The sequence below is a fragment of the Sminthopsis crassicaudata genome, chromosome 4 (assembly GCF_048593235.1).
Source record: "Sminthopsis crassicaudata isolate SCR6 chromosome 4, ASM4859323v1, whole genome shotgun sequence".
Taxonomy (NCBI): Eukaryota; Metazoa; Chordata; class Mammalia; order Dasyuromorphia; family Dasyuridae; genus Sminthopsis; species Sminthopsis crassicaudata.
The window spans coordinates 38,830,522-38,846,501 of record NC_133620.1 but is presented as its reverse complement, the minus strand read 5'-3'; the positions used below and the strand labels follow the sequence as shown (position 1 = coordinate 38,846,501).

The 15,980-nt window shown below is 43.6% G+C and overlaps 1 protein-coding gene across 1 annotated transcript; it reads left to right on the top strand.

The window, feature by feature from the left end:
* Positions 1-11,412: 11,412 nt before the first annotated feature.
* Positions 11,413-14,546, top strand: CCN1 (cellular communication network factor 1). The gene is made up of 5 exons (XM_074266345.1): positions 11,413-11,786; positions 12,108-12,321; positions 12,710-13,069; positions 13,234-13,439; positions 13,565-14,546. Exons 1-5 carry the CDS (start codon positions 11,724-11,726, stop codon positions 13,865-13,867), a joined length of 1,146 nt encoding a protein of 381 aa, XP_074122446.1. The 5' UTR covers positions 11,413-11,723; the 3' UTR covers positions 13,868-14,546.
* The last annotated feature ends 1,434 nt before the right edge of the window (positions 14,547-15,980 follow it).

Genomic DNA, 15,980 nt, shown 5'->3' with positions numbered 1-15,980 from the left:
TAATCTTATTAATCCTTACTTTCAGTTATGAGACCCCATATGGGATTTTAAAAACTGGGGTTTAGATAATTTCTGTAACATTAGCTCTATAATTTTATGATAATGAATGTATAATTGTATGATCTCATTTCCTCTCCTTTCATTGACACATCATGGAAATGTATCTAGACATCTGAATTTGGAATCACAAAGATCTGGGTTCAAATCCTATTTTAAAAATTTACTAGTTTTATGACTATAGGCCAGTCAGCCTCCATGATCCTTCACTTCTTTATATCTAAAATGGATATAATGTCTTGAGTATTTTCCTAGATCAAAGGACTCTTATGAAGCTCAAATAAGACAATAAATAGGATGTCCCCAAAATTTTAAAACTTAACACTGCTCTAAGACTTTGTGGATACTCAAAAATGCAGTATAAATACCAATTATTCTTACACTTTTCAAATTATCTTCACATGATCTTTCTGATTTCTTAAATTTATACTCAGCATCTCTTAGGCTATCATTCCTTTGGGAACACACTTCATAAAGGTCCCACTTATTCTATGCGATGCTTGGTGAGAGATCAGTTGCAGTTAGAGGCATCAGTTGCAGATACCTTCTGGACACAACAATCTCAATTATGGCAGGGACAATAAGTGGCAGTAGCAACATTTTTAAAAGGGGAAGAGAAAGCAAACATTGGAACAGGGAAAAGAGAGCCACAGGAAAGCAAGATGAGGAGAATGGTGATGACTAAGAAGAGAATTTTCTACCACATCCACAAGTGTTGGAGTCTTCTCCTTTGATGTTCTCCATCCCTAGGAAAAGTGTAGTCTTTCAGTCACTGACTTCAAAAAGAATGTCACTGCTAGATCCTTTCCCATCAAACTATATAATTTGAATCTTAGATTTTCAGACAGTGGACTGAGTAGCCAACCAATCACTATTGTTTAAACAGTTTCAGTCATGTCTCACTCTTCATGACTGACTCTTTTTTAGGAGATTTATTTTTTGGCAAAGATGATTGTAGTGGTTTGCCATATCCTTCTTCAGCTCATTTTACAGGTGAGGAAACTGAGGCAAAGTGACCTTGTATAAGATCACACAGCTAGTGAGTGTCTTTGGTTAGATTCCAAAGCAGATCTTCCTAAATCCAAATCCAGTACTCTGTCCACTGAATCACATATGCTCTACTATATATTCTATCCAATCATCAGCAAAATTTAAATGATACCTGAGTGAGTACTTTGGCCCCATATTGGGGATTACAGCTATTATATAGAGACTACATATGATCATAGGGGCACCTTCGAAGTCATCTACACCCCTATGGGTGACTTTGATAAACTCAAATAAAAACAGGATCATTAATCAGTACATAACGATCCATGCAAGTTACATATTGATTTAGTTTTAAAATGTAATATTATGTATATTTTATTGTATGTTTATTTATTTTTAAAAATATTTCCCAATACATTTCTGGAATATTGCAGACTATGAGTTTGACATCTTTTACCCAGACTAATCACCAACTTTATTTAAAAAAAAAAAAAGAAACCAAGGTCAGGACAGGAGAGCTTACAGAACTATAGTTAAGGTTTACAAAGTGCTTCTATGTTAATTTCTTTCAAGTCTACAACAAGAAAGTAGGTGCTGTTAATTATCTCTGTTTTTACAGACTCGGGGAACTGAGGCAAAGAAAAGACAAGTGATTTGCCAAGATTGATGAGGCAGGGTTAGAATTCTGCCTGCTGCCAACAAGAGAAGGAAAAGAAAAAGGAAGAAGGAACCATCAAATTTTTAGCATATACTCTGGTTAGATGCCAATTTTATTTCTATGTACTAATATCACTAATAACACTCCATGGCCCCTCTATATATAACACCATTGCTTGGTAAATTTTCTGCACTTGGAATTCTGAGCTCTGATGAGTATTCTTGTCCTTTGGGACTACCACATTGCCTAATGTGGCCAAATTCCTTTCTGTTGTGTAGGTGTTGAGTAACTTGGAAGACATTTTTGTTCCTCAAGTTACAAAAATGGCAAGACTAAATTACAGTGGAAGGATGTGAAAATGTTTTGTTTTTTCTCTGTTCTGACACATCTCTTTCAGAGGAAGTTAAAATAAGCTCAGCAGAGCTGAGGGCAAAAAGAGAAGCCTTCTAATGCTTCCCCATCTGTGTCAGTTTTTACCTGTAAAAATCAAGGCTCCCCCTCATTTGAAAATATGACTAGGTTCATGACTGGCTTAGAAAAATAAGATGACAGGTCTATAATGAGGTGGTGGGATGATGTAGGTGAATAGCCCTAAACTTTTGAGATAGAGAGCTCAATGTAACTACCAGAATTTCCTTAAAAGAGAAAGAGGGGAGCAGCTAGGTGGCACAGTGGATAAAGCACCAGCTTTGAATTCAGGAGGACCCAAGTTCAAATTTGGTCTCAGACACTTAACACTTCCTAGCTGTGTGACCCTGGGCAAATCACTTAACTCCAGCCTCAGGAGAAAAAAAAAAAGAGAGAGAGAGAGAAAGAGAATGCTGTAGTGACTAGAGCTCAGAAGAGTTGCCTTATGCCAGATACTTAACGGCTTCTTAAAACTGAAATAAGTCACGTAAATCTCCCTGTGTTTTAGAATCTTTATCTGTAAGATGAAAGGATTGGAGATGATCATTTTAGAAATCCATCCCTGAAGCTACCATGTTTGACACTAGCAGTCTCAATTCTGGTCACACCAGAGATCATTGAATTTCAAAGCTGGGAGGGTCCTCATAAATCATTTTGTTCAATGCCCTATCCTTTCTTCATTTTACAAAGCTTAATGGAGGTTAATAGCTAATATTTATGCTGGACTTTAAGGCTTTCAAATGCTTTACAAATATTACAGGTCATTTAATCCTTATGACAAAATTAGGAAGTAGATGCTATTATTATTTTCATTTTATAGATAAAGAAACTGGGGCAGAGATTAAATGACATAGCTAGCATGTAAATGAGGTAGGATTTGAATTCAGGTTTTTCCAATTCCAAGTCTGATGCTCTCTCTAGTTGTCCTGGATCTGATATTAGAAGATCCAGATTCAAATTCCAGTTCTGCTATCTACTAATGAAAGCAGAATGGTTTTTGACATAAGCATAGTCAAAAAATGTTTTTTAAGCACTTGTTATGTGCCAGCTACAATACTGAAAGCTGGAGTTAAGATAAGAGAGATAAGAGCTAAGAGAAAGTTCCTTCTCTCAAAAAGTTTACATTCTAGTGGGAGAAGATCTCCAGAGGGTACCCCGGATACTCCAGAGGGTACCCCACACAAGGAGTAGAGTTGGAGTAATTGGAAATGAAGAATTGTAGAAAGAAATTGAAGAAAGTATTGTATATATTTCATTTGTTCCTCACAACAATTCTATGAGGTTGGTGCTATTTTAAACCCATTTTATAGATGGCATGTTAAGTGAATTGCTTAGAGTCAAACACCAAGTACACATCAAACACTGGTTTTCCAGAGGTTGGTCCCTCTATTCATACTCTCATGAAAATCTTCAAGCATCAAATAAACATAAGTTGTTATTTGGGCATGTGATTTTGAGCCAAAAAAAAAAGTTCCAGGGCAACTAAGTGGTGCAGTGAATAGAGCATCAGTCCTGAAGTCAGGAAGACCTGAGTTCAAATCCAATCTCAGATACTTAACCCTCCTCATCCCCAAACAAAAAAGAACTCTGGGTAAATTCCCCTCCAACTCTATGATCCCATGAAAAATTATCTCTCTACGACTCAGCTAGTGAATTACAACTACAACACACTTCTTATTCATCCTCCAGTAGTGTTTCCTTTACACAATTCTACTCCATCATCTGTTCCAATATATAGAATGAAGGATTTAGGATCATAAATCTAAAGTTAGAAAGGACCTCAGAAACTATCTAGTAGAACTCCTCATCTTTACAAATGGAGAAACTGCCCAAAGAGAAAAATGACTTAAATATCCTTTGGAATTTGAACTCAGGTCCTCTATCTCTAGAGGAATTCCTCCTTCAACAGTGCCATGCTGTTTCCTACAGAAAGATGTCAGGAAGAATTGTTAGATCTCTAAAACGTCCCTCATCCTCCACCTGCAAAGAGCAAACTTTCCCAGCTCTGAGTTTCTTTGCTGTATTTTGTTTTAGCTACTGGTGGGTAGTGTTTACTGACTGTTTGCCTTGTAATGGACAAATTACAAAACCTCTCAGGCTATGGAATGCAAGAGGTCAAGGTCAATTCTCAGCTCACTGATGTGAAGCCGGCTTGTTCCACTGGGGATCTGTCACTATTACAGAACATCTGGTCTCATCCCATTGCAGGGTGGGGTAGAAGAGGGTCTCTCAGTCTGTTCCTATGAAGCACTTTCATACTATCAAAAAACAAACAAAAAAATTGCAAGGTAAGGAACGATGAATGCCTGGTTTCCTATGGACTTTTGCCAAGGAAAGTGAATAAACAGCTACATAAACTTCCCATTGGACACAGATGGGCTGAGAATACATCCTGGGAACTTTCTAAGGCAATGCCAGCTACTTACAGCATTATTGGGGGTGGGGGAAGTAAAGGGAAAGGACGGGAAGGGAAGGGGATAGGAAAAAAAATGTTATGAGAATGGGTACAGTTTGAGATTCAGTCTGTGAACAAGTTTTAAATATCCGGCAATATGACTGGCAAGAGTTGGGTGGCAATACTAGTCCTTTAGACAAATTTTCTTTTGGACCAAATCTGTGGTTTGAGTGGTATAGGAAACTTAAAGTAAGAATATTCCCTCTATCAATTCAGACTGGCATCCACTCTCAAATTTTTCTTTGGAGACAAATTTTATTTTATTTTTTTTTTATCTGGGGTCCTGAACATTTAAGTGCCTTTCCCAGCATCAACAAGCATGGGTCAGAGGAATGATCACAACCCACAGCTAAATCTACCTCTATTTCACTAGGCTGCCTCTAAATCAGGGGTTCTTTTTTTTTTTTTTTTTTTTTTTTCTTTTTTTCTTTTTTGCTGAGGCAACTGGGATTAAATTAGTTGGCCAGGATCACACAGCTAGGAAGTGTTAAGTATATGAGGTCAAATTTGAACTCAGGTCTTCTTAATTTCAGAGCTGGTGCCCTATCCACTGTGCCACCTAGCTATCCCTAAACTAGGGGTTCTTAATCTGGAGCTGGCAAACCTCTGATTTCAGAGGGTCCATGAATTTAGGATATTAAAAATTATATTTTTATTTCTACTACTCTCTAATTGAACTTGAACATTTCCTTCAATTGTTTAAAAAACATTTTTCTGAGAAGTCCACATCATCCCCCCAAAGGGGTTAAGAATTGCTCTAAATAGGCAGAGGTTCCTAACATGGCAGCCTTAAGCCTGGCATGCCAAGGATCTCTGTCCACTGGAATCCTATTTCTGGTGCCCTTTTTAATCCTACCTTCACCTTTTACTAATTAGACTTTAACTTTACTTCCAAACTCCACAAACCTCCTTTATCAATCTTTAAAAAAAAAAAAAAAAATTAACAACTCCACCAAGGAGCCCACTCAAAATTGATAAATAAAAAATCCGAAAAGTCCCAGGTGTTCTTAAAAGGTATGAATTTCTATCAGCTAGGTATCATATAGGTTGTTACATCAGAACTGTAACTTTGGCCTCCATTCCACATTTGGTCTCATCCTCTAATTGACATTATTAACTTTGTTACTAGACATAGGCAGCCTGTGTTTTTAAGAGGTGGGAGAAAATCCAACAAGTATTCTCACCCACACCCACACCCACACCCCACCGATACAATCCAACTTACCCTGTGCCTGAAATTCCACTTCTAGAGATTACTTTTTTTTAAGTTAAAGAGAAAGTCTCTAGGAATGTCTTATTAAACTACAAACACCCCCAGAAGGATAACATCATCAGCCATTAATGTCAAGGCTTGAGTAGTTTGTCAGAAGGTCTTTGTGACAGGAAATCTAGAATAGTTGAGTCACTATATAGGTAAGTTTCGATAGGGGATTAAAAAAAAAAAAAAAAAAAAAAAAAGGATAAATTTGTCCCGGGCTGGCGGGGTTAAGATAAAGGGATCAGGGGCAGCTAGGAGGAGTAGTGGATAGAGCACCAGCCCTGAAGTCTGGAGGACCTGAGCTCAAATTTGACTTCAGACACTTAACATTCCTAACTCTGTGACCCTGACACTTAACCCCAATTGCCTCAGCAAAAAACAAAACAAAAAGATGAAGGGACAAAGACCAGATTAGTGGCCAAACCTCACCTATTATTATTATTTATTTATTTATTTATATATTTTTTTTTTTGCCATTTTCCTTAAGGCACTCAACATAATGACAATCCAGTGACAAAACCTCCCCCTTGAATCTTTTCCAAATGTCCCCTAAATCGAATCTTGGGTGGGGCCGCTGTAGTCGGTCAAGACCCTTTATTAAACAGCAGTCAAGCTGCAAAACACAGAACATACAAGAACAAAAAACAAGTTTTCTGAAGGGAAAAACACTATGTCATTGACTAGGAATAAAGCACACAGGGTAAAACGAAATACTAAGTAGAAGTTAACGTGAAAGTGAAAGGGATTAGCCTGAGGAGAAAATGAGGCAGAAAATGACTGAGCCTTCTCGGGAGTACTCCAGAATCTGGCCACCTGGGCCAGAACTTCGGCCGATTGTTTTGGGGAAGCTGTTACCAGAGGGCTGAGGGGGGGGAGGGAAGGAGAGAAATGGACCAAACCCCAGTCTCAATCTCATAATTAAACCCCATTCTCAGCCATGAGACAAACCAGACGAGAGAGGCCTTAAAGTTGGAGGCAGCCCATGAGCAGGCGAGGACGTGTGTATTATTATTATGGGGGGAGGAAGGAAGGGAAGGAAACAGCACTACTATCAGGCAGGGGATTCCCTCCCCACCCCCCCTGCCCGGCGCATTTTTGACCTACGTAGGAGAGATTCCCCAAAGGGGTGGGAAGGGTTGCAATCCTCCGCAGGATATCCCCTGCGTGATTTTTTTTTTTTTTTTTTTTTTAATGATGAAATGACTCTTGGAATGGAAAGAAAAAAACTGCGTGCTTGGCAGATTCCGACCTGGAGGCACTCCCGGGCCGGGGGATGGGTCCCCTGAGGCACCGGGTGGGAGGGGGGGCGGAGAGGAAGGAGGAAGGCCCCGGGTTCTCCCAGGCGACCCACATTTTCAGGAATGCAGCAGGGTCAAAGGCCCCGCGATTTCTAGCGGCGTATCTCAAAGGGCCTGGCTGGAACCCCCGCCTAGCCGCGTAGCAGAATGACGGAGCCTCTCAAGACTTTCACCAAATATGGGCCGGGGTTGGAAATGTCCTGGACCCAGCTCCGCCGGAAATCTCGGATTCTGGCAGCGGGAGTGTCTCCTCCTCGCAAAAGTCTAAATGAAAAAGGGGGCCGGGCCTGCCGCTCGCCGCCGCCAGCTCCCTCACCCCACCCACCCCCGACGGGCGGGCAGCGCGCCTCCTTCCAGCAGGGGGGCATCTGCCAGCCCCGAAAGCCCTCCCTCCCCGCGCCCAGCTGCTCCCACAGCGTCTGCAGAGGGAGGCTCGGGCCGGGAGCGGACCGTCAGCCAGTCTGCCCGAGCTCCCCTAGACGGCTGCCGCGGGCCGCAATCCAAGAGCGAAGTGCGCGCAGCCCCGGCGAGAAGTCACTTTCACAAAAGCACCACAGAATACTGGGGCGTACGCTAGAACCGAAGGCTGAACTGAAGGAATAAATAGTGTTAGAACTCCCAGGGACCTAAGAACCCAGAGATGCTCTATGGATTGGGGAGGGGCGGGGGGAGGGAAAGGAAGGTTTACTACTGCTCCACCGCGCTGGGTGGCGTTATCAGAGGCTTCAGTTTCAAACTCTGACCTTGGAAAAAGGTTACTTAGCCTCTCAACAATGTTTCCTCATCTGTAAAATGAGACCCGGGCATTACTAATCTTCCAAAGTCGCTTCCCACTCTAAAGCTGCGCGTCTATTAGAAAAAGATGCCCCTTTTCTTTGTATATTTCTGGTTTTCAATTCCCATCACTGTTTTCACCTGGAAGTCATTCTAGGGTTCTTCTTTAATGGTCTTTTCGAGTAGGGAGGGATAGAGATGAGTCACAACCCATGTTCCATTATTGGACAGGGAGAGGGTTGAACCGCTGGCACTAAGTCTGAATTGTGTATATTTGTAAATAAGCATGTACTATAGGCATATGGCCGAAATAGATGCATACCTGGGTACCTGTGTGATGGTGTAATGTGTGCGCGCGCGTGGGGAATGAGGTGGAGGAGGGGAAGTTATGACTGGGAAAACAAAATTCAGAGTTATTATTACTCTAAATTGCTAGCAGCCACACAAGTGGCCCCTTTTTTCCATTCTTTGTACTCCCCTGGCATCAGTAATGCAAGAATTGTCCCTACGGCTCAGCCCCAAGTCAGGAAGGAGCTGCAGAAGACAAGCCCTTTCTCTCTAACTTATAGCCCAAGGACACAAGGCTGCCCGTTATTCCTGAAAACAGCACCATATGAAAAGAAAAGGAAAAAAAAAAAAAAGAAAAAAAAAAAGAAAGAAAGAAAGAAAAAGAAATCCAGCAGAATTAGCACCCGAAGCAACACTTACCCATAAACATTAGCACATTTCCCCCTAGTCCGTCAACATGAAACGATCTTCTCTAGTTCTCTCAGAGGTGGAAACGAGAAGGCGACCAGACGTCTGGGATTTCTGGACCATCCTTCAGACAGGAACGTGTGGAGCTGCAGCTTTTCCTCTCTCCTAAAAGCCTAGCCTTCATTCGCAGTGGCACACAGGGCATACTGTATGGTAATAGCATGCACACAGGTTAACAGAAACCACCCCACTAGCTCCCCCACCCCCTCATTTTCTCGCGCTGCTTCTCTCTTCCCCCTACTCCCCCTCTTCCCTTTGCTTTACCCCACCCTTCTTGCTTTTTCATGGGCGGCTGGCTGGAGGGGTGTCTAAGTTTCTCCTCTCAGGCAATAAGCCCACACACCCTGTGTCAGAAACTTTAATCGGATTTTTCAAAGAACCCCTGGCATGGTATTATGTGTGTGTGTGTATGTGTGTGTGTGTGTGTGTGTGTATGTGCTGTGGTAGAGCAGATCAGCCTTCTTTCCCCTCCCCCACCACTAATAAACTAATAGGTTATATATGACCACTTTTATTTTCTTTTAAAGCATGATTGCGTGAAAAACAAGGAATTCCGAAGAATTTCCTGCCCTGGGAACAGAAGTGAAGTCTATATTTAACAACATTTAAAGCTGTTGAGAATGCTTTGTGGTTGGATAACAGAGGCAGAAAAATGTTAAAAATGCAGGCTACTGCTATACCAAATATGGAAATATTGTTACGTCTGGTGTCTGATTCACCATCTGGAAATACTTACAGCCATGAAGTCAAATAGAAAAGACGCCACAACAGAAGCCAGCAACTCTTCTCCCCAGTCTCCATTCTCTCTCTCCACGCCTTAGTCCTACCTCATCTCCCTCCCCTGCCCCCAGTCCCTTCATTAACTAAAAACCGTTAAAGGAATCAAATTTGGGAAAGTAACATCCTGACAGAAAGGATGAGGTTGGTTATGGATGGGGAGCAGGGCCTAGACCTCCCTTCATATATTTGCCTACACTCCAATGACTTGATTTTATTGAAAAGAATCATTTGCCTTCAATAGCCTTAAACCAGGAACTTCTGTCACAGCAAATACTGCATAAGGTATGGAGAATGAACATTTCCTGCTGTGGGAAATTTTGCTCTTCATTTTTAAGGGAAAAGTATAGTTTGTACTAATGGCTTATCCTTGTCTGCTATAATAAAGGTCATGGAAAGTTCAATATTTCCTAGAAATGTTGGTTTTTGAATACCTAGGGGCTACCTTGCTGGCTTGGCTAGTTTCATTATTTATTTATGTATTTTATGCAGAATCGGCCTATAAATGAAAAGCATCATAGTTTCTCCATTCATGCATTAAGGGATGGAGATTGAATTATTTGTGCATTATCCACCAAGATGATGAGACCTGAGATTGATTTTTACCGTTTTAACATACCGTAAATTTCACTGAGGTTGTTAGTGAAATTCAGTGAGCAGACTGCCTTCCCAGGGTCTTTACTGAGAAAATAACAGGTAGAATATAACACTCATAAACCATCTGGGGCTATTTTTGTCATGGAAAAATGACGCAGCTAGCTAGAACCTTTTAAAATAACATTTTTATTTCTCCATACCACATTTAAAAACAAGCCTAGACAGTTCAATGCACAATTCCCCCAGAAGGGAAGTTTCCAATCCAAGGAATCCCTAGGATCCCCTTTCACAGAATCGTCAATTTCAACTTCAGGGGCAGATTCCCAGGTGGTGATTGTCCCTTGTTCCCCATCTCCTCCCCCTCCAGCCCCAAGCATCCAGCGAAATGCAGTTGTGAGTGTAATCCAAACTGGAATTCTTGCAGAACTTGTGAATGGCTGAATTAAAGATCATTTAAGGTTCCTGATTAGCTGCTCATCATGTACAACCATGAGCTAAAAGGAAGGGCTAACACCTGCTATTTGAAGCATTCTCCCTGAGAACCTTTTGCTTTTCATCTAGGAACTGTAAATCCAAGCACTGGGCAAGAACTGGGAACCTCCAAACGTAAACAAGCTCGGGGTGGGAGTGGGGAGTAAAGGAGACGCCGGAGAGGGGGAGCTTTGCTTGGGAGGTTGCCCGCTAATGGGAAATGACTTATTGTTTTACTTTCATTCATAAACGGCAGCGTGAATCTGCAAGATACTTTCTTGACTCACGTACAGTAGCCTAAAGTTTCAGGACATGTTCAGTAATACTTGCATGGATCCGAGAGACTTCCTCTCCTATCCCCCTTCCTCCCTCCCCTCCCCCGGTCCAAAAGATACTTTGCTCTGCCTTTTCAATGTAAATAAAGGCATTCGCAGCCTTCCCGGGACGAAAGCCTGCTAGTAAAATAAAAATGAGCACATAAATACTGTTTTGTGGTTGTTCTCTCTCGGGTCCTCCCAATCCCTCCTTCCCCCCCCCCCCCCCACGAGTTCTCTATGTTTCCCGGATCCCCATTGCTCTTGCCATCACTTTCCACACTTTCCACGCTTTCCCTTTCTCTCTCCCTCCCGGTTCCCCCCTACCACCCCCGCCCCCCAGCCTCCAGTGAGGAAAATCCTCCCAGATCTAAGTAGTTATTTCAAATGGAAAAAATGGCCTGTTTTCTCGATGGGTCTGGGACAAAAAAGGTGCAAGGAAGCCAGGGGAGGCGCTTGGCCGGAGCCCGCGCCAAAGAAGCATTCCTGAGATGTTTGAGAATTCTTGAACGCTCAGACAGCGCCTACGTCACTCAGCTGCACACACGCGGCGGCGCAGGGCTCGGCCTATAAAAGGCGCGGCGCGCGGCTCCTCGGCACAGAGCGAGAGGATCTCCCTCAAAGCGTGCTGGCTGACCTCGGCAGCTGCCAGGAGAGCGCAGCGGCCACTCTCGCCGAGCCTCTGATCTCCGAGCAAGTTCCGCCTCCCCGCTGTCGGATCTTAGAGCCCCTGTCCAGGGGCCACAGCCGGATCCCAGCAGCCAGCCTCCCCAGTCCCGGCTCCAGAGTTCTGCGGCTCCGCTCCAAGAGTTCTCCGCTTCCATCCCCAAGTTGTACTCGCTCTGTTTCTTTTTTCTTTCTTTTGAATTTGGGCTGCAATAGCACGAGGGCTATTCCTGCGCCGTTAACGATGAGCTCCCAGGCAGCCAGGAGTTTCGCCTTCGCCGTCACCTTGTTGCATTTAGCCGGACTGGTAAGTTTGGCAGCCCGTCCCCTGCTTGTTTCTTCTCCCGGTCCCTCACGCCGTCCCCCAGTCCCCGAACCGCAGCCCGGAGTGGGGAGGGGGGCGAGAGCACAGACTGTCTGTAGTAAGCCTGCCATTGCAGTCCCTGGCGAACCTTCCCGGGACTGTGGAGCCGCGAATGAACTTGACCCCCTTAGAAGGCACTCGGGGCCGGCTGGAACTACGCGTTAGCTCCTTGCCTTGAGAGCTCCCCTTTCCCCCGGGGCGAGGCGGGGGGGGGGGGGCGCTTCATTCTGCAGCCTTTCTCACTGTGTTCCTTTGGCTTTTCAGGCGCTCTCCACCTGCCCAAGCTCCTGCCAGTGTCCCCGCGAGGTACCCAAATGCGCCCCGGGAGTGGCGCTGGTCTCGGACGGCTGCAAATGCTGCAGAGTCTGTGCGAAACAGCTTAACGAAGACTGCACTAAACTTCAACCTTGCGACTACACCAAGGGGCTGGAATGCAACTTCGGCGCCAACGCCACGGCTCTGAAAGGAATCTGCCGAGGTGAGCCGCTCGCGGTCTGGGCTTCCCCAAACGACAATGACGACCATAACAATAATAATAACGGCCCCCTCTAGTCCAGAAGTTCGGTCCCACTGAGGCCATGTATGGCTATGCTTTGTTGTTGGTAGCTTGGCAGAAAGGCAGATGATTTCAGCAGTCTGGAATGCAATTCAGTATGTCTGGGCCCCGCTAAAAGCCCATACGGAAAAGTGATTCCTGACTGACTTATTGTTCTAGTCTTGGGTCTCCGGGGAATTGTAGGAGAACTTTACCGTAAATTGAATTTAACAGAGGAAAAAAAAAATACGTAGGAGCTTCAAGCAGTGATTGGGAAAGTTAACCCTATCTTTTCCCTCCCCCTCCCCTCTTTTTTTGGTCACCTCTGCAGCCAAGACCGAGGGAAGACCTTGTGAGTATAACTCCAGAATCTACCAGAACGGGGAAAGTTTCCAACCCAACTGTAAACACCAGTGCACATGTATCGATGGGACGGTGGGCTGCATCCCTCTGTGTCCCCACGAAATGCCTCTTCCCACCTTGGGCTGCACCAACCCCCGGCTGGCCAAAGTGCCCGGGAAGTGCTGTGAAGAATGGATGTGTGACGAAGCCCACGCCAGGAATGACCTGGATGAGGTGGACGGTTTGCAGGTCAAGAGTCTTGGAATAGGAGCCTCCGAAATGGAACTCACCAGAAACAATGAGCTGATCGCCATGGGAAAAGGGGACACCCCTCTGAAACAACTCCCCAGTAAGTAGGCGCTGAGACTCGTTACAGGAGTAGCTGAGTGAATTCTCTGATTCGTTTTAAACTGTTAGACGGTTAAAAGCTGTCTCTTTCTCTGGCCCGTTGAAAACTTAGAATAACCCTCTTTTCTCTCTCTCTTCTCTCCCTCCTCCCCTCCCCCACTATAGTTTTTGGATCGGAGCCACGCATCATATATAACATATATAGCCAGAAATGCATGGTTCAAACAACTTCATGGTCCCAGTGCTCCAAGACTTGTGGAACTGGGGTCTCCACCAGAGTAACCAATGACAACCCGCAATGTCGCTTGATTAAAGAAACCAGGATCTGTGAAGTGCGCCCCTGTGGCCAGATGGCGCTTAGCACACTCAAGGTCAGTTTCGAACTTAATATTGTCAGCCCAGTTTCATGGAAATTGTTACCAGGCCCACGTGCCACGGGTTTGCTTCTCAGAGAAATAATTCCTGCTTTTATTTCCCTCCCCCTCTCTTCTTGCAGAAGGGAAAGAAATGCAACAAAACCAGGAAAGCAGCCGAGCCCAAGAGGTTTACCTTTGCGGGATGCACCAGCCTCAAAAAGTATAGGCCCAAGTACTGTGGCAGCTGCGTGGACGGGAGATGCTGCTCGCCCCAGCAGACCAGAACCGTCAAGGTCCGCTTCCGCTGCGAGGAAGGCGACTTCGTCACCAAGAACGTCATGATGATCCAGTCCTGCAAATGCGTCCATAGCTGCCCCCACGCCAACGAGGGCACTTTCCGGTTTTACAGGCTGTTCAATGACATTCACAAATTTAGAGACTAACCGGCCCCTTGGGGGGCTGGAGTGAGAAACTGAGGGGAGGCAGTGTCAGAATCGGAAATACCCAGACACGTGGGGCTGGGGTGGGCCAGGGAAGGGAAAAGGAACCCTAGTGTAGAAGGGACACCTAGCTCATTCTCCAGTCCCCTTCAAGGTATTTTCGAAACTTCCCAGTGCACTGTGCAGATGGACACTAAGGCAAACGAGATTTGAGAATACTTAATGCTTCATAGTATTGGAGCCCCTTTATATTGCTTCGTTTTGGAGCCTGTTATATCGACAACATTCTGCTTTCTGTTTGTAAATTATTTGGTAAACAGATTTCTCTCTTCTCTTTTTCTGTGCCTTTTAAAAAAAAGAGATGATGTGATTAGTGAGACACCTGAAGTCTTTTTGACTCTTTTTCCAGAAGCAAATTGAGAATTTTTCACCCTTCCCTGATGTGGCACTCTGTGAGTGTAAAGCCTGAGTGGCAGCTATGATGTACCAACTGCATCTGAACTGCAAACAGAAACCAGCTGTTTTAAGACTGAATGTTTTTATTTATCAAAAAAAAAAAATGTAGCTTTTCTTGGGAAAAAAAATGTAATACTGGAATAAGTTGTAAATGATTTTAATTTTATATTCAGTGAAAAAAATTTATTTATGGAATTAATCATTTAATAAAGAACTATTTACCTAACTTTTGGACTATGACTCAGATTTAGAGGTGGAAGAGGTTTTGGAGGTCATGGAGGCAAAACTTACTTTGCAGATGGGGAAATTGAGGCAAAGAAAGGTTGACATGACTTGTCAATATCATGATCAGAACCCAGATTTAAATACAGACTCCAGACTGAGTGCTTTCCTAGACAGTCTGGCAATTTGAGGGAGGGAAATATAAGTGGAAAATTATTGTTTCTATTTCTTCAATGGAGAAAATCTTGGAATTTAGGGTTGACTTACCTGTTAATGTAAGGGTTATCCTTTTTCTTTTTTAATGAGCAAAGGGAGAAGAAATGCTTGTTGATTGAAAAGAAATAAAATGTTTGTTAAAAAGAGAAAGCATCTAGGAGGAAGGGATCAATAATGTTAGGTGCTGCAGCAATTTGACAATTAAGATTTGACAATTAAGAGATGGGTTGGTAATTTTGAAGAGGACAGTATTTATGGGGCAGGGCAGGGGAGAGGGAGGGAAGCAGTTATAAATGAAACCCCTAGAAATGTAACAAGAAAAATCACTTCATTCATCACCCAGACTGCTCACATCTAGGAATGTAGTAGCTTTGGTCCCTTATCATATCATGAAGGACTGCTTGCTGTTTATAGCCTCCACCTTTCAAATAATATCCTTTCTCAAATGTAGATTAAAATACTTCATTAATGATACTTGACTGAATGATGGATTGAGCTTGGCTTGCCCATATCTCTCTCCAGTGATTTGTTACAAATTAAAATCTTTGGGTTTAAAGCAGGGGGAAAAAAACTAGAGATTTGGGGGTGGGGAAAGAATCCTGCCATCTGGAGAAGGCAAGGCAAGTGTGCTGTCCCTAAATGAGCTTGAAGCAATGACTTGTGTTAATCCTAATAAGCCAGTGATTAAGTAAACATGCTATTAAATGGAAAGGAATGCCAGGAATTTCAAGTACTTTTCCAATAGAGAGGAGAGACCTGGTTGCCTCCCCCTCCCCCTTCTCTTTTTTATAATTACACTTTATATTGGGGGGACATGAATGGAGTTTGGCTATCCAGAGGGTCAAAGGCTAGATGACTGGCATTCTTGAGGAAAAAGACCTGTTTAATGGGGCCAGGAGGAGTTGAGAAGGCTGTATCAATGTTTGGGAAAATGCTGCTCGCCTGTTGTTGAGAAATCGGCATCTATAGAAAGAGTGGACAATAAACCTTTCATAGAAAGGCTTTCCTTTCATCGTTCCTCCCTCCTTGGCTTTGGATCAAATCCATCGTGAAATATTTTGGTCTGCTCTCCATTAAGAGTACTTAAAACTGCAGGCTGTAAGTGAAGTTTGGGGGGTTTCTGAAAAGAGGAGGTAGTTGATGGGGGCCATTGGGTGATTTTTTCAAAAGTGAACTTTCAGTGCTTTTGCCTAAGCAAGTAGCCAATGCTATGTAACTTTGA

What these genes read in the sequence shown, in the direction of transcription:
- CCN1 (XM_074266345.1), top strand. Translation starts at nt 11,724, where the DNA reads ATGAGCTCCCAGGCAGCCAGGAGTTTCGCCTTCGCCGTCACCTTGTTG. An exon ending in TCTGAAAGGAATCTGCCGAG is followed by an intron (nt 12,322 to 12,709) that starts GTGAGCCGCTCG and finishes TCACCTCTGCAG; the next exon opens with CCAAGACCGAGGGAAGACCT. An exon ending in CCCTCTGAAACAACTCCCCA is followed by an intron (nt 13,070 to 13,233) that starts GTAAGTAGGCGC and finishes CCCCCACTATAG; the next exon opens with TTTTTGGATCGGAGCCACGC.